Below are 24,228 nucleotides of genomic sequence, written 5' to 3'. Positions count from 1 at the left end.
CTACAAGATGAATTATTTTCTTTATTTTTAATATTTTAACAAGAACCACATAACACCTCTTGACAAAATACTAAACATAACTTTATCTGAGATGAATTCTCAGTTAGGTGGCTTTACCTCATTACAAGGCTAAAAGTTATAATGAAAGTTGCAAACCGAAAAAAAAAATGACAGAAAGTTCCATTGTAGTATAGACATGCTCTACTGTAGTACATGAACGAACTCACAGTACCAGCGTATTTTCCTATGAAAACTGTACAGTTTAAAGTAGATTTGTTTCATTCACGTGAAAGTCATTTAGAGGTCATTAACGTCAGCATTATTTACCGGTTGTATCATTGAAATTTACCAATCATTTTCATAATGCGGCGGTATATGAATCGTTTCGCAGTTTTACCAAACTCTGCATCGGTTTTCGGGATTTAAATCACTTCCCTTTGGACATTTGTACGTCTTCGCGAATTCCTCCATATTTGACAAAACACCATTTACCCTGAAAAGAAAACTAACCGGTTTTAAAGGCGCACGAAAGAGACTGGGCGACTCCCCTCCGAAGTCATTCAAGTTTTAGACTTCCCACGGAGAGTCCAGTGCTCTCAGAATGCTGGCTACTCGGTTAGTGGGTTCGTCAGAAACACTCAAAACTATTTGCTGGTGATTGGCTTACCTGTATATGGGTAAGGCATGCGGATCAGCTTTAGCTCTTCTGAAGATCTGCGTAGGACTGAAAGAGCTGCACCACATCTAAGAGCAATGCAAATTGAGTCGGAGGACAAACAACAGTGTTAGTTAAGAAGATTAATGTAAATTGCTGTGGATTTGTACCAGGATTTTTTTCAGCCCGAGAAAAGCCGTAACAATGCACTTGATATAGTACGATATTTTTCTACGTGTGTTTGATACCGCCCATCAGCTGCAGACATGTCACTCGCCTTTCGCGAGATGAATGAACGGCAAAGCCTTCACCATTCTCAATCCATGGCTGTTTGTCAGAATTTTCTCGGATTATGGCTTTTAAAACACGGGAAATCCGTATTGCTTACAGTGCCGTTCAAACTTTCCATGAAGGGGAAGAAAACCAAAATACGAAAAAATGATGGCATTTCTCTGGCTGAGAACGAAAATCGACAACTGGACGATTTGCGACAGACCGATTTGGCTGTGTACCTGAAAGATTTCTTCTTTCGGTAAGGAAAAAGCCAACAACTGAGAATTTTATGGAAAATTACGCCCATGGTTGTTTTTGTAGTGATTCAACGCATTTTTTCATCTTGAGCCTTGGCGCCAATGCACTTCAAGATTTTCATTCGGGGATTGTCGATCCTTTTATTTTCATTCGTTAAAGTCGACTTTTCTTGTCAGTGAAGGGCTAATGTGTTTATATAATAAACAAAATAATACATGGTTGCCTGTAGATAGGGAATTTCTCTTCATTCGTTCGCTGTGCTCACTCGCGTGTAATCGAGTTGAACGCTCGAGGAGAAATTCCAAATCTACGTGCGCCCATGTATAATTCTCTTCATTTTATCAATCCGATTGTGCTCAGGAAATTGTGGTGCGCGAGATTAACCAACTAGAAACAAACAAACAGTGAGACTCGATCCATTGAAACCTGTTTCTAAGATTTTATGGGCAAAAAAAAAGTGATTGAGTCAAGGTAGGCCCCCTATAAAATCTCTGGATTTTATTCTGTCGGGCGATTCTAGTTTATATAAACTTTTCTGATTCGCAATATATTACCTAGTTTACTACTTACTCGGTTTTTTGCAGGATGTTCAAGTAATTAAACTAAGTCGCTTTACCTGGGCGTAGCTAAGGAAAAACATCTGTTCACTGGATTTGTTCAGTCCGGGTACGAGTTCCTCCCTGCCATGTTTTCTCAGCCAATTTTCATAAGCCTGTGGAGGAATCTCGCACTTATGCCTTCTTTAAAGAAATCCAAAGAAACAAAACCGTATAGCAAGCTTGGACCGAACTTAAGCCATTAAACCGGGCTTCAGAGAAGTGCTTCTGACATGTGAGATAACCATTTACAGCAGGGGTGGGGTGGGAGCTTAACTACACGGATCATTTCGGTCATAGCTTGCATATCACATTGCTACGTTGTAATTCGTTTTTCGTATAATAACTTTTTTCTTACCCTGAAAGCGATCTTGAGAGCTCCATTATCGGCTATGTTTTCAGGTAATGTCAGTCGACCATTCACCTGATGAGTGTGAAACAGATGAGGTGCACGCCAATACTTAACATTTCAGCCGGCTGTTAGCAGTTTTAAAACGGCAAATTTGTTCAAGATGTTATTTAATACTGCTTTCAGTCATTTTTGAGGAAATGCTTTTTTAAATGAATGATGTCACTTTAACCGCCATTTTACTGGTCGCATATAGGTTCGAACTGGGACAAGGAACAGAGGAGAATAAATATTTTAGTTGGCGTCGAGCTTACAAACTCGTTTTACAGCCATACTTTCTTTATTGTCGGTTTATGAGGTTAATAAACAACTGCTACATGATACTTACAAAAATCTTCCTGCCACCCACATTGAGTGGGTATTTATTGTATTGGTCAACAAAACACTGGGATTTGTTTTGGAATCCAGTGAGGGTAAAGTTAGTCCACCATGTGTTACTGATCTCACCGTACTTGTTGAACTTTCGACCTAACAAGTGAAATAGGACGATGAGATCTCCAAATTCTACAATATTATATATTGAGAGAAGGAAATTAAACGTAAGATTGAAAGCAACAGCCAAACTTTATGATCAATGTAGAAGAGAAACAACAAAAGGACCTGTAGTGTGCTTTGTTTTCACTCTCAAAAGCAATCAGACATTTCGCATGCATCAACAGGACTGGAATAAACGATGAATGCTCTGAATTTGATGAGCAAACCAGAGTAAACAGCCGAGTGCGATGGGGTGTTGGAAAAGGAAACATCTTACCTATATTGTCGAAACCATGAGTAAGTTCATGAGCAAGGATTATTCCGATGCCACCAAAATTAACCGCCCTGTGTATGTATTGATAAACCGTCATTAACTATTCTAGCCTACTATTTTAGAGCAACATACAATCATTTCACACTTGTCGTTATTAGCTAGCGGAGTATTAACGTAATACCGAGATCATAGTTATCTTGACTTCACGATATCCTTACATACCGTGGTGCAAAGCGGCCGCTATAGTATGGCGGCTGAAGGATTCCTGCCAAAATATCTGAAATTAAGATAAAACCAAAAGTGGTTTAAACTTGATGTTTTTCTTGCAACTGAGCCAACGTTTACAAACTGAGCTTAGGATAAGCGACATACTTATTTCATTTTTCTCTCTTTGGTAGTAAGCATTAACAGACTGTGGCCCACTGTACCATCTGCCATAAAATCAGAGGAAAGGTCGTTAAAACGCATACGTGGATTAGTAGTTTCATCGACGTCAACTGCTTATACTCAAGGGAATAACCGCGTTATCGATAGAGCTAAAACGCAGGTTATGCTTTTCTTTGAGGAAACTGGGCATGAGTATATAAATCCTTGAAAGCTGTACGTATGGAAATTTGATCCAAGTGTCAACTTGTTGTTGCGCAGTTTACACTAATCAAGGACACTAGATATACACTAAACTATAAATTGCATATTTTCCCAGGATATGAGTGTCCGCAAAGGAAAGCTGTCCGTTTTGTAAAGTTTACCACAAGAAAGTTACCTTTTGGACTCCAGGGATAGTTTTCATTTGACTAGTAACTAAAAAAGGGCATGCGCATTTTATCGTAGTAATCGAGGTTAAATTGAGACCTGGTGCTGGTAAATTGCGATGTGGCCCGTGATAGTTTTGTTTTATCAGAACCAAAACGAGTGAAATCGTAAAAAAGTGCAAACCCCCATGTGTCTATTGCATGTAGAAGCAACTCATTGCACTTACTGTCCCCTGATGGATGGTTTCCTAAGTTTGGAGAGGGATAGGGCTGAGTACCACTTGCTCACGTTCACCTCATTCAGCAAAAATCTCTTATCATCTACTTCAAGCTAAAAAAGGAGCCAAACTATTATGTTCACGTCTTTTATCATCATAAAACAGCCAATCTGTCGAAGAAAAATTTTATCTCGCCATAGAAAAAAGCAAACTTTTGTGAATTTAACGTTGACGTATTTGTCTCTTGCCTGTTGATAGTACTCTCCAAGTAAGGTTTTGTTCACGCACATTTCAGGGTAGCCAATTTTTTCAACCATCGCTTTTTCCTGCGTAGAAAAAAATGTTAACAGAATGAATAGCTAGCTAGGAGAAGATCGATTTTTAATTCTCCATAGGAAATTAATGTACGTCATGTTTTCTTTGTTGATGCCTTGTTGACCTGTCACATAACAGATGACATAACAGGTTTTACCTTCTCGTATACAGCAGGTCTTGTCTTGTCGTCAATCCATGTCAAGTTTCCTACTTCCTCACGAAAAGCTTGTCGAACGTCTTCCATCATCTCCTTAACCTTTGAGGAAAACAATAACTGTCACAATTTACCATTTATTATATCTAACTATTTTTCGGTGATCAATCTTTTATCTGCTAGTTGTTTTTTTTCATCTCCTTGTAGAAAGACAGCTACCCTTGAATTTCTCCATCCACTAGAAGTAAAGAAATGATCTTTGCTGCTGAGCTGCAATCATAGAAATTAAAGAAAAGAAGCCATATAATATTCAAGGTTTGAAGGGATTTGTACCCATGCCCTCAAGACACTTGTTGGGGTTACTACCAGCTGAGCTACCAGGCTACATGTTAAAAGCAAAGGAAATTTAGTAAGTTCTTCTTTTCCGGGAAGAATTACAACCGAATGGATCACAAGGATCATTTCTTTTCTCGTAAATAGGTAACATGTCAAAATATCAATCAATTCCTTTACGGGAACAACGCGCCGAACAAATTTTGCCACGTTACCAACTTATACTTTTGTGCCTAATTTGGTAGCAGTACCCAACTAGTGTCCAGTATCCCTGGGTTCGATAAGGATAGTACCAATTATTGTCTCCCCATGCTGTTCTTAACTTTTTTCCACATATCGTTAAGTCTAAAAGAAACATCGCTGTTCCAAACACGACCTCAATTCAAAATTTCTTTTTCGCACGAACCAATGGGATCATTTTTCTGTCAAACGCCTTCTCAATGTACAGGCTTCCAGTAGCAAATGTGAGCCCGCGGTAAAAGTTTGTGGTAGTGATACAAGTCAGCCATCTTGCTGCTGCGCCTTTTATATGAGAAGTTTTCCTTTTGTATTTAGCCTCAACCTCTCTGAACGGCTTGGATAGGAATGGAACTAATCGCCTCAAAACCGTCCATATAAAGTAGTTGGACAACGTTCTACAGAATAAAACATGATGGAGTAAAATTTAAAGTTGAAATCTCTCGTTAAAAAAGATATACTAAATTATCTGGTTCATAAGTTGAGGGACAAGTTACCCTCTTGCAGACTGAGTAACTTGACGATGTCTTTGTTACACGTTTTGTACAGTCTAGACAATCGATGATAATGAGCCAAATGATCATAAGAACAAGATTATGTCAAAATAATCGCGCGAACTTACTCCATATCTGCAGTATGTAAAGCTTCTGACATGTTTTGGAGATACTCAAGTGTAGGTACGATGATGTCCTCAGAGTCATCTAACGTTGTGTTATGCTCGCTGAACAGGTTGTTCAAATGTTGTAGCCATTGAAACTGCAGTGAAATCGTGTTTATGAGTTAGAATAATTTGGAGTGGAACTACGCGGAACCTCTACCTCCCCTCCCTTACCCCATCATCTCCCACGCAACAAAACGGATGGAATTGAGAAAACGAAAATGTACTTAAATGCCAAGGAATGATAACATTTTAATTATAAAGGTTTTCGAAGGAACACATAGTAAGTAATTTCCCTTACAAATGTTTCGGCGACCAAGAATATCAAAGGATTTTAATATTTGAGGCAGGATTGTGCCAACAAGCAAAGAATTCAATGATGCTTTACCTTAGGAGCGTGGTTTTGTAGGTCTTGTATTGTGATTGTGTCATGCTCATGTTCGTAGAGGAACGTCTTGGAGGGTATACTCTGAAAATGGAAAAAAAAAAGCAGACAGTGGAAAGGACTGTCATGTATTCTTCTACACAAGATTGCGTTATGGCAATAGTTCACCAGAGAATCGAGAGACTTAAGGATCAAAAACATAAACTGTGGAAAAGAACTGAATGAAAAATGATGGCATGTTGCCAATCATAAGGTCACATGTCCACACGGTACCCGAGCAAGTTGTTCTTCAAATTCAAGAATCCCATTCATTTGCTGTCGGGTGGTGGCATTCTGTCCTCCTAACAACATTGCCGCCGTTGTCATATACTCGAGATATGCAGGCCTCCTCTGAAGGGAGAACGAAAACAAGTAACAAAATTGTAATAACTACCACACATTTGGCTCATCCATGGCTTAACCGAGAGAAATATTCACAATTAGAACTCATTATGAAAATGCGTCACGAATGATCACTGTGAGTAAGTTATATTTTACTGGTAACACACATAGACTCATTGTACATGCTAAAGATCAACTAAACACTGCACAACAATCCAATCCAGTTTTCCAATATAATCCTGGTTGAAGAATTAAACTTTGTTCGAAATCAAAATAATTGATTTTTTGATTAGTCCTTTACATAGTAAAACACTCCTGGCATTTGGCATCGCTCTGACGGTGCCATACGAAGGCAATTGTGGACAAAAAAGTTACACAGACTAAACCTCAGGTAGATATATGAAGTCTCATCAAACCTCAGACCTCCAGGCGCTTAATTCCAAGGAAAATGATCAAAAGCTGCCTTCTGTGAAGGTTCTCCTGGAGCGAGATAATCTAAATAAGTATATCTGTCACACTTACTTTGCTGTTTTTCGACAGATATTCTTCACGAGTCAAACTTAACTCTGGGGGAAGGAGCTGAATGATAGAAAAACAAAGCATTCAATAAAGAGGGTCACTCAAGCCTATTTTTCTGTTTCAGAGTATGATTCGGTCAATAGGCAACATGACGTCGTTGTCCGTCGATTTTAAAATGACTGCACCTCTTTAGCTGATAACGTCAAAGACAAGCGATTGGTATCGGTAATCACATGATTTCGAGTTCAATTTGGAATAAATAAGCACGAGTAAATTTTTTCAAAGAATAACAAAATGCAATTTGTAGTCTTTGAAAGAAGTTACTCGCGCTTGTTTATTACAAATTGCACAAGAAAAGTAATGTGATCACGTATTGATAATGTACATGAAAAAATAAGAGATAGCTTATCATAATTATGCAGAAGCAAAGCGCGCGCATAAAGTGCAAAAATAATTTATTCATATTTGTGCGTTCGGTCAAAACAACCGCGCACGATCAAAACAATAGTATACAATAATATTTTCACATCTTTAAGGCGCAAAAAGGTTCAAAGTCCGGCTAAACTGATCAAGGAATTTTTCAGTGTGGTTTGTTCTTCTTTGCACTGAATTAACCCTCCTCTTTCTCTAACCGAAAACTGCATTTATCTTAACCAATCAGAACTGAGTAATTTTTTCATGTATATTATTTTGATAGAAATTTGCATAAAATCAGAACAGCTTAACAGGTTTAAAACACTTATTCTCAACTGAAGTCATTAATAATAAAAAAAAACTTTCCATGACAATAATTGTTTGTTTTTCTCTCCTTTTGTTCTTCCACTGAGTCAAAGTGTAATCAGAGAAATTTTTTGCGGATAATTAAATCATGAACGCCTGACAATTTACGTTTGTTTCATCACTAAGATAGAATTTTTGTAATTTTTCAACAAGCAGCATCAACATGGTGTGGTGCTGTCGTGGGCTTACCTTTAAAATATGTTTCCTTGAATTTCTTGGGTTAGTTAACACATCAATAGTAAACAGAGGCGAAGAATGTAAAAAAGTTGTTTGAATCTTTAGTAGAGCAGTCTTCCAGTTCCATACAGTCTCACTCCACGTTCCGTTGTCCAGTGCCCATGACCCAAGGCTCCTTATGAGCTCCAACATTTGCTGTGTGGTCGTTCTCTCAACTTCTTCTTCATTCATACACGAGCGATAATACCTCTTTGCTTTCATTACTGGGTCATCGTGTTCTCCGGTGGCATCTTCCAACATATTTCTAAGTTTTTCATTGTTTGCCTGAATCTTTCTCATGAATGTAATATACTCGTTCTTGTACGGAGGAATTGGGTTGTTCTGTATCCATCCACCGCAAGCAAAATGGAAAAAGTCCTGACATGGGTCGACAGAATTGTTCATGTTCCGAGTGAAGCGGGCTGCAATCTCCAGACAGTCAGCAGTGTTACACACTCTTGTCGGTGCTAGGCTTTCAGTAGTAGGAAGTGGCACTGATGTTGTTGGTACAGTCCGACCATCTACAGGACCATTTGCCTTTGCGTCATATTGATTGCGTTTGGAAAGTTCCACAGCAAATAATACCGCTAACACAGTGCATATCAAAAGAAGTATTCCACAAATACTCAGCAAACATACTTCCACTCTCTTTCGACCCCTTCGGAAGGTAGTGGAGTGCACTCCAAGACTCTGAGTACTCGGTGCAGAACATAACTCTATTCCAGCCATAGTTTTGTTCTTGTGGGTTCTCATGCGTCTCTCTCCTTCTCGGCAAATGTTTTTTCAGATTGCTGAGTTGAGCTAAATAAACAATTTACTTTTTACAAGTCAGCTTTCAAAGAAAACACATAAATGAGCACCGAACATGTTAAAAGGTTCTAACACGTGCCTTATTTTCTAAAAACCCTACCGGGTTGTTTTCCTACTCACGATCAATAAGTGTTAAGAATGATACGCGAGAAAGCAAACCAAACTGAATTTTATTTACACAGATCACAACACAGGGATATACTTGCGATTCTTGCTTGAGATCCGAGAGATCATGCTCAGGAATCGAACAGCAGAATACTCGGTTCCTTTTTATGGTGTTTTTTTTTCTCTTCTTTTTCTGACAGAAGCGAGAACAATTTTAATCATTTTTTTTAAAGAAGGAAATTTTATACTCTCAACGGGACAACTCTCCAACGACGAATATTACTTATAAATTATTAAAGCACCGAATCAACACACTGTCCGCGATTTTCCTTTGGCCGTTACTACTGTAGTTATGGGTAATATGTTTGTTTCAAGCGATCTTTTGCCTCGTAAAGATTTTTGTTGTTTTGTGCAATCCTCGCTTTTCTTTGAACATCAGTGGGTCCGAAGCTCAACTATTTGTTGTAACTACTTCTTTATTAATTAGCGGTTATGAAATCTATATCTATTTTTTTTATCTCTCAGGACTCTCGATGGAGAGTGTGAATACCAATGAGAATACTGCTGATTTCCTTTCATTTTCATTCAAGACAGGCTTAGTTAGCGGAATAAGAAGTCCAATCATAATCAGTAATCAATAAATATGTCTCAGCGAAAAGAAGGGACTGGTGGGATAACGAGAACTTGTTCAAATTATAATTCAATTATGAAGTGAACTTAAGGCATTTCAGTTGATACTGGCATATATTGTCAGGCTGTGAATGGAAACGCCTATTGGACTTATTCCCAATTTTTGAGAACTGTTTTTTCGTACATGTGATTAACATATCGCTCTATCCTGAATCGTAAAGTTACAGGAATATCTTGAGGAAGCTATATGAAATCAATGCTAGCCAAAGATCTTTTCAACATTTCAATAGCTTAATTTAACTACTTGTTCTGCTTTACGTATTGATATCAGAGAGAAATGGCCAAACAATTATTAACGTTTGTGAAGCGAAAGATTTCATAATTCAGTTTGAACCATTATGTTCACACACTGTTCTTACGGATGGTTATTTGAAAAGAAATAGACGAAGCATTCAAGGTTTTCTTTAAAATATGGTGAATCAGAAGAACACTCGAACTAAATTGACAATATTTAAACTGCTAAATCTAGATAGTTATTTCTCGAAATACTTTAACGAAGTAACAAATATATTGAAGGGCTGCTCTCTGGAAAGACCTGATCTCCTAAAAAGTTCAAACCCGTTCATGTTGAATTTTTCAACTCGCTGCTTGAGGATGCAATGTTCTCCTCGACAAGAAAATTAAAGACACGAGAGATTTCATAAATACAACAATCAGCGAAAGAAGGGGAAAAATATGTCATCCATTCAATTTGAAAAGAAGGAAACCACAATGAGAGTATATTCGCTTTTCCTACCTGATGACCATAATAACAGCTACGCGTGCACAGAATGGTGTTGTTCCAGCCAGCTATCAAGGTATTTGGAATGATAATGATTAAGTTATGAAAGCATATTGGTATAAGAGCATTAGATAAAACAATAAACATTTCGTTTCCGTTTAATGAAAACTATTCCTTGCTAGTTCTGTAAGGAAATTACCTCTTTGTTTTATTTAAGTCAATAAACCGAGCGATTACAAAACCTGAGCAATTTTAATCCTTTGTTGACAAAAACCGGAAAAGAATTCGAAGAACGATGCCATCATGCTCATGTCAAAGTATTGAATAAATTTCCCTTACCCTTTGCACGCTTCATGCGGTGAAAAATTGTGACAGTAGACTTATTACCTTTATGGAAGCGAATTTTCCACTGATTGCTCGTTCAGTCTTTCATTTTGCCATAGAGCCCCAGTAAAGTTACATTGGAATCCCTTTAAAACATTGCTGATATCGACATGGTAAAAATTCGTTCTACCTTGTGACAGCCAAGATTAACGAAAGACGTTGTGTGACACCAGTAATAAAACTTTCATCATTTTCGTGTGAATTGGGAAAAAAGTATAGTGCATTACCTGAGGAGCTTTTCGAGAACACTCCCTATTGATTTGATTGAGTCGTCTTGTCAAGAACTCGTCTTTTATTTTAGAACTGCATTCCTCTGTTGTTTTTTGACAAAAGAAAAAGACAGGTGAAAGACAACTTCTCACCAATAAAGGCAGATAACTTCCCTAAAAATTCCCGGATTTGATCCCTCTAATGTTAAGGATGATAAAACAACAGAATATATTGCACGGAATGTTTCTGACATTTTGAAACGAGTTTTGTTGACAAAAAAAGTCGGCCTTAGATTCGGTAAGATTCATTACTAAATTGTGTTGATGAAAAATGTTCTGTACTTTCGGTCTTTTTGCATAGCGGTGAATTAAAATGTACGCCCCCTAAATATTGATGTAATTGTAAAATATTGTATTTACTTAGTCTCAAGTACTTTTACAATGATCATTGTCCCTTTCTTTAATTCTGTGCATTCCGGAAACACCTGCACAGCAAAATATTACGATAGTTTTGCCTCTAAATATCGTTTCTTTGCAGAATCTTTGGTATGCAAACTGCCAAAAAATTGCTCACGTAACTTTACTTGCACTGAACAAAAAAGATCAGCAACAACAACATTTATAGTCCTTGTTACTAGCTAGAGTTATAAACCTGTAGGTGGCGATACCCACCAATATACGTTTTAACCTTTAAAATCCACGAAATGCAGCATTGAAACCCTTTGTCAGTGAAAAAAAACACCATATATACCACCTTCTATCGTTATATTCTAGCAATAATTGTTACTTTCACAACCACAAATTGAAATCTAAAGAAATCATCACTGGATTAGGTAATTTGGTCACCAATCACAGCACTATTCACTGACCAACCTGATAGTCATGCCCTAACAACAAATAAAATAATGTAGTTCTTTTTTTAATATTAAGGTAATTGTTGATTGTGTTGGTACCTGGCTGATGATGAGTTTCTGGAAGAACAATTACAGTATTTTTTTACAAATCAACACTCCTTTTAAGTAAGTTTATGGCCTCTAAAAACACACAAGGTAAATGTTGGATGCTTTTTTTTTTCAACCTTAAACTGTACTCTATATGTGCAAAGTCCTATGTTTCCAGCTTATTACCATAAAAAAATACATGGAACACACTGTTCATTCCTTAACTCGACTCACTTGCCTTTTCTGCAAATTCTTCTTTGCCAGCTTTTCTTCGCTTTGCATTAACTACCTCCAATTTGAATTCAAAACTTTCATGCCTGTCTCTTTTAGCAAGTGGTTTGCGTGTTTTGTTTTTTATTTGGAAGGGGACCAATGACATCAACTGATGAAATTGAGGTTGTCTTGTGTCACTCCATGAAACAATCTCGCCACTGTCATGCTCACCAGCAATGTTGCTCCTGTCAACACATTTAATCACAGCTGCATCATCTAGCTTTTCAGTCAACTTACTAAGTATTGCTGTTTTGATGGCTTGACTTGTCCACAACTTCTGAAAGTCTTTCAATAAGGCTTCTAAAGTCCCGCATTCATGTTTCCATGACATTTGCTCATAACAACAGTCATACAACACAAGAGGTAATTCTGAGGCCATATTGTATTGTGGTCGACTCGCACATTGCTTGATGTCAAGCATCCAGTCAATAACTTCCTTATTTTCTAGATTCTGACCAATCATGAAAAGTACAGCTACCATACATCGCACTTGATGCCATAGAAATGCTGACCCGCAAATTGTTATTTCACATATTTGATAGCCACTGCAGTGGTGTGAGTCATTCTTTATCTTTTCAACTGTAACTGATAGAAGATCTCTTTCAAAAGTTAAAACACCACTTGCAACATCCATTTTACAAAAATTCCTAAAGTCATGCTTTCCTACAAATTTCTGAGCTGCACAATTCATGATTTCTATATCAAGATTTGCTGCAGGGAAGAAGTATTTATATGTCCTGTGTAAACAACTGAATCTAGCATCAAATTCTTGTTCCACTGGCATCCAGGCAATAATCCTGATTTCTGGTGGAAGGAGCTTGTTTAGAATATGAGCATAGGAGATTTCTGAAATCTCCTTGGTTCTCCCTGCCAATGAATTAATCAAACTTTTAATCTTTTGCAAAAATAAAAGTTAAGTAAACTTTTTTATTTAACCCTGTAGTAGTAACAAGATTGCAATTGTAGGGAAGCAACACAACGGATCTTTAAGTGTCATAAACACAACCTCAAAAAGTGAAACGATTTCTAATTCAAATATTTTCAAGGTGGGGGAAGAGGAACTGAGTGATTGAAATTAGAAGTTCAATACATACCGATTCTTTTTTGTACTTTTTCTCTGTCCCCACTCACAATGACACCAAGACCCTCAGCCAGATTTGATCGTACATCAAGGGAAACAACCTGTGAAAAGGCACTAACCCCTTTATCCGTCCTTCCACATCTGGAGTAGTTGCTTTTAGCTCTGTTTTCTACTAGACAAGCTTTATATAGAGCGGCAAAAAGGTGACCTTCAATTGTGTTTTCTGTACTCTCTTGACTAGCAAAGCCATGAAAGTCCCATCCAAGATAAGCTATTTTCAGAGCTATGTGTCGTTTATGATATCGAGAAAAATCAAATGACTTTTGCTTGCTAGTGTTTCCAGTGCCTGCCTTAGATTCCTTGGAGTTCTTTCTACGATCTGCCGATACAAGTGCCTTCTTCGTATCTGGTTTCTGTTCCACTGAAGAGCTTTCATCAAGCATCAAAAGTACTTCTTCCTTCTCTTTTGTTAGCTTGACCACCCTTTGGATGAGTTCTTCCTTTGAAAGGAACTGCAACTCGGTTGTCTCATCCAACACAACGTGCTCACCACAGTCCATCTCAACCTTGCTTTAGACTGCTTTTATCACTGGAATAGCCTAATCGGCAGTATCACAGCAGAAGTAGAACTTTCTGAGGACAAATACAAACCTAGATTGACTATAAAGTGACGATGAATTACAGAAACACTAACAAAATGCACGTAAGAGGGAAGTGAAATTCATTTAACAAGACTTTCGTAGGTGCTGACAAATGTAGTTGCCGCTGATTTGAGACGAGACCGCGATACACAACATGGCTGCTGTCGGTTGGTCTGTGTTGCGCTGCGCTTCAAGTTTCTCTGGGTTCATTTTGAGGAGGAATGTCCGTCAGCTGTCACCTCTAATCTGCAGACAGGTATAACTCGAAACTTATTGTGACATATTCCCTTAACTCTTTGAATGTTTTTTCACTTTGAAAATTTCTGGTATCTTGTGAGCTACAGCCGAGAAGTACCCAAAATTTAATTTTCCTCATTTCCGTACGATAGCTTTATGCCAGGTGCTCTGTGTATGAAGGGAACATCAACTGAAATGCAAAATTCATGCAAGCATTGTGTGTACTAAACTGAAAGTATTTTTATGAAACTCAGGAGGAACTTTGATCAAATATGACTAAAGGTTGATTGATTTGGTGGGTTCCATTTTCTAAACCAGTAAATTGAGAAAACCTGCCGTAAAATCAGAGAAAACGTAGCTAGAAATTGAAAGACGTCCCAACCTAGTACGATTTGTGTCTGCCATAAGGAAACAAGCTAAGAAATATTTTGTACTTAAATCCTTCTTTACAGACGTTAACTTTTTGATATTCTTCTTTAGGATGCTTTCCACCAAACTCACGAAGTCCCTTTGCATGCAAAGTATGGTGGCCGTAACACTGTGACACTAATCCCAGGAGATGGGGTGGGTCCGGAGATGGTTACAGCAGTAAAAGATATATTCAGGTACGTAGTCATGTTATCTGAAACATAAACAGTATACCCTGAAATTATTGCAAATTGCTGCATTTACCATGTGCGAAAATATGCCAACCACTGCATGTAAAATGAATGGGATGTCAGTGTTTGTTTTATGCTTCATACTTAAGCTATCAATACTGAATGAATATAATTTTTATCTGTGGTCAGTCTCTCATAGAATTGCTCCAATAAACAAGAGGGGACATCTCTACTGATACTAGATGCTTTTATTTAGCATTTATTTCCATAGAATTGTCATATATTCCTGTTTTAGATACATTGGAGCACCAGTTGATTTTGAAGAGCTTAATTTAAGGTAAGATATATACTCTGTGCTAATAAGATTTGATAGTGTCTGTAAATATTGGTAAATAATGATTCCAGTAAAGGGCAGAGATAGTTTAATTTCAAAATGATTACATTAAAATGCTTATTCCCATCTTTTCCAGTGGATTGAATCTGAGTGATGAGGACACATTCAGTGATACTCTAGAGGATGTTGTTACATCAGTAAAGAGAAATGGAGCTGCAATTAAAGGTATTCAATTGCTGTAGAAACTTTATACTCCTCACTTTTTTCATAGGTTTCCTGTCGATGTATAAATTTTTTACTCTGAAATGAAAGCATTCTACCATTTTGTTGCCTACAATTAGATAATGAATCACAGCTCTACAAAAACACCTTGATTTACACTCACAACTGTATGTTATTTTATATCCAATATCAATTATATGGTGGTTGATTCCTTTTGCCTTACTGATCCATGTGGTCAGTTGGTGCATATACTTTATCTATGTCTACATGGAACCTGCATTAATTGAAATTGTTCTGCTTAATTTTTATTTCCAAGAAAGGATTTAAGAATATGAACATTCACAACTTCTTGGTAGAAAAAAAAACTTGTAGGCCACATTTGTCAGAGAATGTTTACCTTTTTTCTAAAATACACAATTCTGTATGATACACTGATCTGGCTCATTTTGGTTTTTAGGAAATATTTTTACTCCATTAGATCAACCGACTTTTAAGTCACTCAATGTTGAGTTACGGTCAGTATGAATAATAATCCACTTTTTCAAATTAGAGCAGAAAAAGGATCTCTATCAAGAGACCAACTATACATTTAAGACAATAATGTAACCTTCAACCATATTTATATTGTTGTCTTTGACTTTTTAACTCATGTATTTCTTGAATTTTTATCTTGTTGCATTGCATTATCACAATTTAATCCATGGGAAATGATTTTTTTTTTCTTATTTTAAAGGAATTGTTTTTCTTTATGATATTCTTTGTATCCATGAGATTATTTAGAGTCTGAAATTTATTTGTAAATATACTGATTTCTTTTTGATGACTAGTCTTCAGTTGGATCTATTTGCAAATGTTGTGAGATGTAAATCCATCCCAGGTATCCCTGTACGGTAAGAGTTGTTTATATTTTGTGTTGGAAATCGTTTTTTTGTCATTGAAATTTGTTAGATGGTTTTTTGTATGAGCAATTTTTGTACTTACTAATTATATTTGACTGTATATTAGTTTGGTAAAAATATTCTTCTTCTAAGGCATGGTGATGTTGATCTAGTAATAATCAGAGAAAACACAGAGGGAGAGTACAGCCACATAGAACATGAGGTGGGTTTTTATTAAATAACAGCAATGACATGTCATAATTATAATGCCATAATTATAATGCTCCTGCAAGCCAAATTGTTATTTGCCAAAAAATAGGGCCAATAATGTCCAATAATTTGTTTAGATAAAAAAAGATAGTATTATTTGACTGTAACTACTGAGTGTGAAGAGGAAGTTTGTTTTTAAAAGCATGATTACTCAAACAATTATTAGAGCTAGTACATTCTCATTTACTTGCTACTACAGAAAATAAAAATATTGCATAGTGGAAATTAGTGCTTCAGTATTATATCAACCTCAGAACGGATGATTAATGCAAGATATGACATACTACTCAGTCTTCTCAACCAAGTAGAGTATAGGCACTTGTATGATTGCTTTCAGGAGCAATTGTGCTGGTTGAGGTTTGGATTGATAATCAACCTATAGTAGGTAGAGAAAGAATCTTGTGAAACTGAAATTTAACAACCTTCTTCCTTTCCCTTCATGCTATTTAGCCAATGAGAAAAAGATAAAGATGTTTTTGGTCTTGTAACAAGAGTGAGACAAAGACAAAATTCTGAGTCCCTGTGAAGACCTTGGGCTTTGTTTACCACTGAGTCTCTGTTGCTCAATGGTAGAGCATTGGAGGGAGGAATCCCAAGGCCTGAGGTTCAATCTTCATGGGAACTCAGAATTTTTTTTCTTTGTCCCAGACTTGTGACAAGAAAAAAATTTATCTTTCTCTATTTCTTTACTTAGTCAAGGAGCTATTTTCTGAAAAAGCCTTATTTAACGAGTTGGTTCAACCCACCCGACAGAAAAGGTTTGACAGGTGATTCTGATAGACCAATACCTGCTCTTTAAGATAAGATACTATGTAGTCCTGAATTGTGGTACCGCTAACGAGATAAATGGGGCTTTATACCATGATATGGCACTCAGTATGGAAACGAGGCTCAAACGGAAATTGACCTCAAATTTCATCTTTTTTCACTGAAGTGCCCCAAACCCATCTGAAAAAATGATGATCATGTACCTACCTACAATTTGAGTGTTCACATGGTACGACAGCATGTCACGTGATTGTCACATGACCACTTTTTCGTCCAAAAGCAGTCTCCTTTGTCGATCCTGACATGTTTCAAATCCTGCTGAGGTCTTATCCAGGCTTTTCATCTTATGTGGCCACGCGGAATTTACTGATATTCTCTTGTACAGAGAGTGGATTCTGATTATTGAGCTAAAGACCTCATGTGGAACAATAGGTTTGGAAGCTTCTTTGAAATTCAAAGGGAAACGACCGAGAGTGAAAGGTACTGGCAACCGCTCTTCACAATGCGAAAGCAGTAGGTATTTAATAGTGGTGTTACTTTGTACGTCAAAAGATGCAAGTTTGCAACATGTTCTAATTTCGTTACGTGTTAACTACAGCCACTGATATTAATCTGTTACAAATGCTTTGGTCTTGAAAAGTACCCCTTAAGAAATTTGCTATCTTTACCAATCTGTGTTGCATACTAAAGAGTTGTTGAATCGAGACTGTAAAACATCGATCAAAACCTTAATTTATTAGTTCGTTGTTCGGATCTGTATCGGAAATGATACTGCTAACAGTCAAACTCTGAGGGGAATGTATCTGTGCCTAGAGGTAATGATCTGATAAGTATGTGCAATTTGCAGACTGACATCAACAACAACAATAGTAACTCAGTGTAAGAGGCACTAGAATCATGAGGTCTTTAGCTCAATAATCAGAACCCACTCTCTGTACAGGAGAATATCAGTAAATTCTGTGTTTTTTAATTTTTGTCATAAATCAACAGAAATAAACATAAAAGTTTGGACATTTTGGCAGATATGCATAGAAACAATTTTTGTATGCTATCATAGAAATGTGGGCAATCATATGCTTTAATATTTGCACAGCATCCTTCTTTATTTCAAAGATTTGACCCGTTTTGAGGTTGCGTTTATTCCAGCCTCGTTTCCATGTAAACAGTGATGGAAGAGACATCAGCACTAATATTGTCTATCTTCTGGAGTTCTACGCATCCAAATGTTTTTTTTAAGCATAATTCGAAAGTACATGATTTCTCTGTTGCCACATAAGATGAAAAGCCTGGATAAGACCTTTACCCTAGTCTCAGCAGGATTTGAAACATGTCAGGATCGACAAAGGAGACTGCTTTTAGACGAAAAAGTGGTCATGTGACAATCACGTGACATGCTGTCGTACCATGTGAACACTCAAATTGTAGGCAGGTACATGATCATCATTTTTTCAGATGGGTTTGGGGCACTTCAGTGAAAGAAGATGAAATTTGAGGTCAATTTCTGTTTGAGCCTCGTTTCCATGCTGAGTACCATATCATGGTATAAAGCCCCATTTATCTCGTTAGCGGTACCACAATTCGGGACTACATAGTATCTTATCTTAAAGAGCAGGTATTGGTCTATCATTGGTCTGTCAGGTGGGTTGAACGAAACCAGTTTTTGTTGGGTCTGGCTCCTTGACTAACTGGACTCAAAATTTACCATCTTTCCTCTACTAGGTATTATTAAGAGAAATATACTTGTAATGCAGACTCAGAATTTTTTCTTTGTCCCAAGCTCATCACAAGATGAAAAACATCTTTCTCTGTATTTGTAATGTGGTTGGTTTTCTTTAGAATGTAGATGGGGTTATTGAAAGTTTTAAAGTCATGACGGAGGAGAAATGTACAAAAGTTGCAAAGTATGCATTTGACTTTGCTGTTAAGCATGGGAGAAAGAAAGTGACAGCAGTTCACAAGGCCAATATCATGTATGTTTCACAATCTACATTGTAGATAGTACTCTTTGTCATTTACTCAGTATATTTTATCACATAATGTTAATTGATAAATATGAATTAAGATGTGATGTTCAGCCCACCTAAGGATTCACCTCAATTACTTAATGTTCTTTTGTTATGATTGGTGGTAGCATGGTCTGCTGTTTTGATGAAACTTCCTGTTGAGAGGTCCCATCAGTCATAAGCAGCCAAACTTTTCTGAGTCAAATAACAAATTAAATGTTTTTACTGAAGGACTGAGAATGGATAGCCCTTGAAAGCCTTGTATAAAATGAATAAAAATAATAATTCTATCATTGAAACTCCATCAATAAACAGAGTTCTCTGGATTATCTTACGTGGATGTTTCCCTGAATCGGGGAATTTTTCAGGGTAATGAATGCACTTGAATCAAGATGCTGAAGAATTCATAATTTTGACCACCAATAGAGTTTCATCTTGTCAGTGAGTACAGTTTCCACTCGATAAAAGTTTCTTGATTATTTCTTTTATTTTGAAAGGAAACTTGGTGATGGTTTGTTCTTACGATGCTGTGAAGAGGTGTCCAAGAGCTACCCTGACATTGAGTTCAATTCCATGATCATTGATAATTGCTGTATGCAGCTTGTGTCAAACCCTGAACAGTTTGATGTGATGGTGATGCCCAACTTGTATGGTAATATTGTCAGTAACATTGGAGCCTCTCTTGTTGGCGGACCAGGAATTGTACCTGGGGAAAACATAGGAGGAGATTATGCAGTATTTGAATCAGTAAGGACTTGAAAAATAACTAATTAACATGTTTAATTTGTCCCTTGTTACATTTGCAAAAGTCATGTGGAAGCTCTTGATGATACATAATGATTTAAGCAACTAATTTGCACTCAGTGCTGAAAGCTTTTAACATGTATCAGGTTATACTTAAGGTGGGCTGGCCTGCATTAAACTTAATTTGATGCTGGCAGCTCCTAGGGGTTTAAAAAAAGACTTGTTAGGGCTCAATGTGTAGCATTTTTGTAGATTTGTAAACAAGAGTCCACTAATTGGATTCCGTAAGTAATCAGAGATACAGTTGAACATAAGTTATCCAGACTCATTGGGACTGTACTGAGTATTCCTGTTAATATAGGGTTATAATAATCAAAAAATGAAAATGAATGAGTCAAAAATAAAACTGTGTATGTATCATTATAAATATTAAGCAAGAATTTGAGAATTTTCTCAAATCAATGTATCATTACCCAAATTTGCCATAATAATCTAAAAAAGTTGTATGACAACAACATTTTGGAACCTAAAATGCTTAAGTAAGTCAGTTTGTTTGAAGCTGCTACAGCCTGTGCACATTGCTAATTCTATCATTTTTCTAAGCTGCATTACTTGAAAAGTGTCACCGCTGTTTCAGTACATCCACTTTATTTGATGGGAAAAAAGAGTTGTTTTGGATTTAAAATGTGACTACCTGGTAATTAACTTTCTTGAAAAATGAGACCAGAGAAGCAAGTTTGGATGAATTCCATGCCTTGATGATGTTGATGTGAAGAAATCACCAAATTGTGCTTTTATTATTACATTGCTCATAAGAATGTTTCTTTGTTTCTTCTCTAAATGAAGATTGGTGTATGTTGTATTGCAGGGATCACGGCATACAGGTCTGGATATTAAAGGAAAGAACGTTTCAAATCCTATGAGCCTGCTATTTGCAAGTACACTTATGTTGGAGCATTTGGGGTAAGTCTAATATAGAGCTAGAAACCACAGGCTTTTCTCTACAGAACCTCTAATTAAAAGTTCTCTGTAAAGTTACGTTGACTTTGGCTTAAGAGGTCTGGCTCCAACTCTGCCTGTGTCCTCTTGTTGTGTTCCTGAGAAAGACTCTGCTATTACAATGCCTCTCTTCACTCAGAAGTACGAATTAGTCCCATCAAACTGGCAGAGAGAGCTGGTGAAATGCTGAGGTGTGACATGCAATACACCTGGCATGTTAAAAAGCTCACTATGAATTAATAAACTATTACTAGTAGTAATCGGAGTTTAGGGAAGTGCGTTCGGCATTTCAAAGGGGAAATATTGTTTTTTGGTTATTGGGATAGATGAATATGCCTATGGTATGTTGTCAAATAAAGGGTTATGGCGTATTGTGAAACCTGTATTTACTCTGTGTACGAAAAGGTTTTAAAGGCTAGTTATATCGTATGGTTTTTGAGGAGGCAGTCGTCGCAGTCCATCGGGCGTGTACGTATGCAAGTTTTACTGTAGTTGGTGTGGTAGTTAAGTGTTAGTAAGTAGTAAGAGAATAGTTGAAAACGTGTTTAAATGTAAGCATTAATTTTATTGAACCTTCACCAACGAACAACCACGTCCTCGAACGTCCGACAAACTGCGATGCACGAGGCAGCATCCTTTGCGCAACGAAATTGTGACGTCATTCAAAATGGCGCTGAAAAGATGAACGGCCGGCCGATCGAACGAAAAAACACGGGTCAGCTTTCGCTTGCGTGCACAGGACACCTACGCGATCACAGGTAGCCCAGGAGATTAGGAAGCGTTCTTCCTTCGTCGAACGCAATTATTATCACTAGCATGCCATTGAGAAGAAAGGGGTTAAAAGGAATCATTGTCACCTCATAAGGGAGGGAAGGGAGGGGTTTAAAGGAATCCCTACCACCTCTTAATTAAGGAAGGGGAGGGAGGGGTCAAAAGGAATCCTTGCCACCTCCTAAGGGGGAGGGAGTGTAGACAGCTATGTTGCACAGGATATTTATTATATAAGATGATTTACTCATCATTGCTATCTTATTTTCAGGTGGAATGCTTATGGTGACATGATTCACAGTGCTATTTTAAGAGTAGTACAGAAAGGAGTGGTGAGAAAAATAATTTTTTCTTCATTTCAAGTTCATGTTGTTGTAGTCTGAATTGAACAGTAGACTGAAGCCAACATGGATTACTCCTTCCTCACCGAAATTCACCAAGAGTGCACTATATTTATAATAGATTTCACTTTTGAGTCAAATTGCTTTGTAGAAAATGAAGATACTTCCATCCACACCTAAATTTTTTGTAGCTCTTACTGTTAGAAATTAAACTTGCTCAGAATAAAATAGAGTAAAGTTCAGATAAACAGTTCCTTTTTCTTTTCTTGAACTGTAGAAAACTGCTGATATTGGAGGTGGACATCTTACCACAGATTTTCTTGATTGTTTGAAAGAAGAAATTGGTCAAATAGGCAACTTGAGTGGAGCAGATTAACATGTAATTCTTTGGCGATTTTTGAAATGTCATTTTCTTGTCAATTTTTTTTTGTTTAACGAAATTTTCAAGTTTTCTTTGTTGTTGCTTGTTTGAAAGAAGATACTGTAAAAATGAAATGAATGAAAAGTGATAATTAAAGGCTTTGTACAGATTTGTTATTTGTAACAGCTTCACCCAATGTAGTCTACGCCTTCAAATGAAGATCTATATTTGTGATCTCCGTCATGGTGTTTTACGGTCTAACACTGAATGGCTTTAAACACCCAAACAATTATTTTAGTATTTTGACCTAATAACATAAAGTAAAATTGCGGCCTTAAAGATAAATAAAGTGACAAATGGCTTGTCAAAGTGAAGTTATTTGCGGTTGATTGTTTGACTCGCTGACGTTTTTGTGGTAATTCTTTCGATTTGTGATGATGTGGTGAGCCACATTAACTTCATGAAAGAAAACTTTTGCCACCAGATGCTGAAAAGTGCTGCTAACTAAATTACGCGAGAAGTAATGGTGGCAGAAGGATATATCACCCATAAGTGGATAAGTCCCGTCAGAAGGATGAGTTGTTACATTTAAAGAGTTCCCATAAAAATCGTTATCTGTCAATGAAAATTGTTGAATGTTAGCGCACAAAGCCGTTTAATATGTAAACAGATGAGAAATCTCTCGCGTTATCCGGAAGAATTGAAACAGCTTGATTAGATCGCGCGGTTGCCATGCCAAAGCTTCCGATCAGCTCTCGCTCATTTTGGTCACGAAGTTTTGGGGAATCCATCTATAGAATTTCTGCATTTTTGTCCTGGTTATAGATCGGATTAGCTGAGGTTGTGCACTCAAACGTACATTTACAAGTGCACCCTCCCAGAGATCAAACAAACTCCTGAAATCACTTAATACCACTTCCTTCATGGCCGACCTTCAATTGGTAGAGGCGCAAAATGATGGTCATGTCTTATCAAAAAACGATCTCTGCACTAAATTTCGCTTATCCCTTCTATTTTGTATGAAGCAAATCTCTTATATATCACATGCATTATTTCTTTCACTACTCGTTGTAAACTCTTGAGCGAGCTACGTTCCTGCATATTAAAGGATGAAATGTTTCGGAAAAGTTCAAACAGGTCGTCTACAAGCAGACCTGGTGGAATAATCGACAAACACAATTGCGTGTCAGCGTGAGGCATAGAAGAACATCAAGCACGAAAGTAAATTCCTACCCTAAAAACTTTACTAGCTGTGTTATTTCTCAGAAATCAGTCAAAATTAGGGGAAGGGGGGGGGGTTCTTTGGTAAAACACCGGTTACGACTTCTTTTTCTTTGTTATATATTTATCAACGGTTTAAACTTGCCTTACCTGATGCCAAGAAGATTTTCAACTTAGTATCCGTGAGAATAATTTAATCCTAAAGATTAAATTAAAGACTTCAGAAAAATGTCTTGTTATTTTTCAACCTCAAGTAAATGGAGCAAAATGTTTCGTTTCTTTCGTTTCTTTCGTTCGTGATAAAATTTTTTTCCTTGTCATCATCACCATCATCATAATTGTTATTATTATTACTATTATTATTATTATCCAAGTACGGAATATTTTATGCATGGACCAGCCATGGTCAGAGATATCGCCCTTCGACAGTGCTATAAAAGTTTCATAAGTGTTTCCCCCTTCAAGTTTAATTTACTTAATGACTCCTATGATCAATTCTATTTTTTTTTTACAAAAGGATTTGTGAAGATTATCAGGTAAAATTGTCCACAAAGCATCCTCGCTGTGTTTACAACATTTTGATGTGATCAGAATTCACTTTTAAGCGGAAAAGAATGTTTTTCATTCAACACGAAGGAGGGGAGGGGTGGGGTACGTGGGCTTGGATAAGGTTTCAGGGCTCTAGGGCGGGATATGAACCGGCAGAAGGAGCAGCAAAAGAAATCACTAAGTGCCTGAATC

General features: G+C 37.0%; 3 protein-coding genes across 5 annotated transcripts; 1 reads left to right on the top strand and 2 right to left on the bottom strand.

The window, feature by feature from the left end:
- Window positions 1-50: 50 nt before the first annotated feature.
- Window positions 51-10,269, bottom strand: LOC131776595 (endothelin-converting enzyme 2-like). 3 transcript variants are annotated; one of them, XM_059092810.2, is made up of 18 exons: window positions 10,229-10,269; window positions 7,861-8,688; window positions 6,895-6,951; window positions 6,265-6,381; window positions 5,995-6,075; window positions 5,571-5,704; window positions 5,118-5,346; window positions 4,382-4,480; window positions 4,158-4,235; window positions 3,919-4,022; window positions 3,312-3,370; window positions 3,162-3,216; window positions 2,943-3,010; window positions 2,520-2,659; window positions 2,141-2,206; window positions 1,803-1,898; window positions 668-744; window positions 51-493 (listed from the first exon to the last, which is right to left on the bottom strand). In XM_059092810.2, the coding sequence occupies exons 2-18, from the start codon at window positions 8,638-8,640 to the stop codon at window positions 394-396; spliced, it is 2,340 nt and encodes a 779-aa protein (XP_058948793.2). In that variant the 5' UTR covers window positions 8,641-8,688; window positions 10,229-10,269; the 3' UTR covers window positions 51-393. The 3 variants fall into 3 exon arrangements, with proteins under 3 accessions (XP_058948793.2, XP_058948794.2, XP_058948795.2); XM_059092811.2 differs by lacking the exon at window positions 1,803-1,898; XM_059092812.2 differs by lacking the exon at window positions 6,265-6,381.
- Window positions 10,270-10,777: 508 nt separating this feature from the next.
- Window positions 10,778-13,835, bottom strand: LOC131776485 (tRNA pseudouridine(38/39) synthase). Its single transcript, XM_059092669.2, has 2 exons — window positions 13,115-13,835; window positions 10,778-12,887 (listed from the first exon to the last, which is right to left on the bottom strand). The coding sequence occupies exons 1-2, from the start codon at window positions 13,659-13,661 to the stop codon at window positions 11,968-11,970; spliced, it is 1,467 nt and encodes a 488-aa protein (XP_058948652.2). The 5' UTR covers window positions 13,662-13,835; the 3' UTR covers window positions 10,778-11,967.
- An 11-nt stretch (window positions 13,836-13,846) lies between these two features.
- Window positions 13,847-22,640, top strand: LOC131776486 (isocitrate dehydrogenase [NAD] subunit gamma, mitochondrial-like). Its single transcript, XM_059092671.2, has 12 exons — window positions 13,847-13,998; window positions 14,460-14,584; window positions 14,874-14,915; window positions 15,049-15,137; window positions 15,592-15,649; window positions 15,962-16,024; window positions 16,166-16,235; window positions 18,887-19,020; window positions 19,551-19,800; window positions 20,666-20,760; window positions 21,836-21,896; window positions 22,183-22,640. The coding sequence occupies exons 1-12, from the start codon at window positions 13,897-13,899 to the stop codon at window positions 22,279-22,281; spliced, it is 1,188 nt and encodes a 395-aa protein (XP_058948654.1). The 5' UTR covers window positions 13,847-13,896; the 3' UTR covers window positions 22,282-22,640.
- Window positions 22,641-24,228: the final 1,588 nt, after the last annotated feature.

Source organism: Pocillopora verrucosa, chromosome 14 (genome assembly GCF_036669915.1).
Source record: "Pocillopora verrucosa isolate sample1 chromosome 14, ASM3666991v2, whole genome shotgun sequence".
Lineage (NCBI taxonomy): Eukaryota > Metazoa > Cnidaria > Anthozoa > Scleractinia > Pocilloporidae > Pocillopora > Pocillopora verrucosa.
This window is presented reverse-complemented; position numbering and strand designations above follow the sequence as displayed.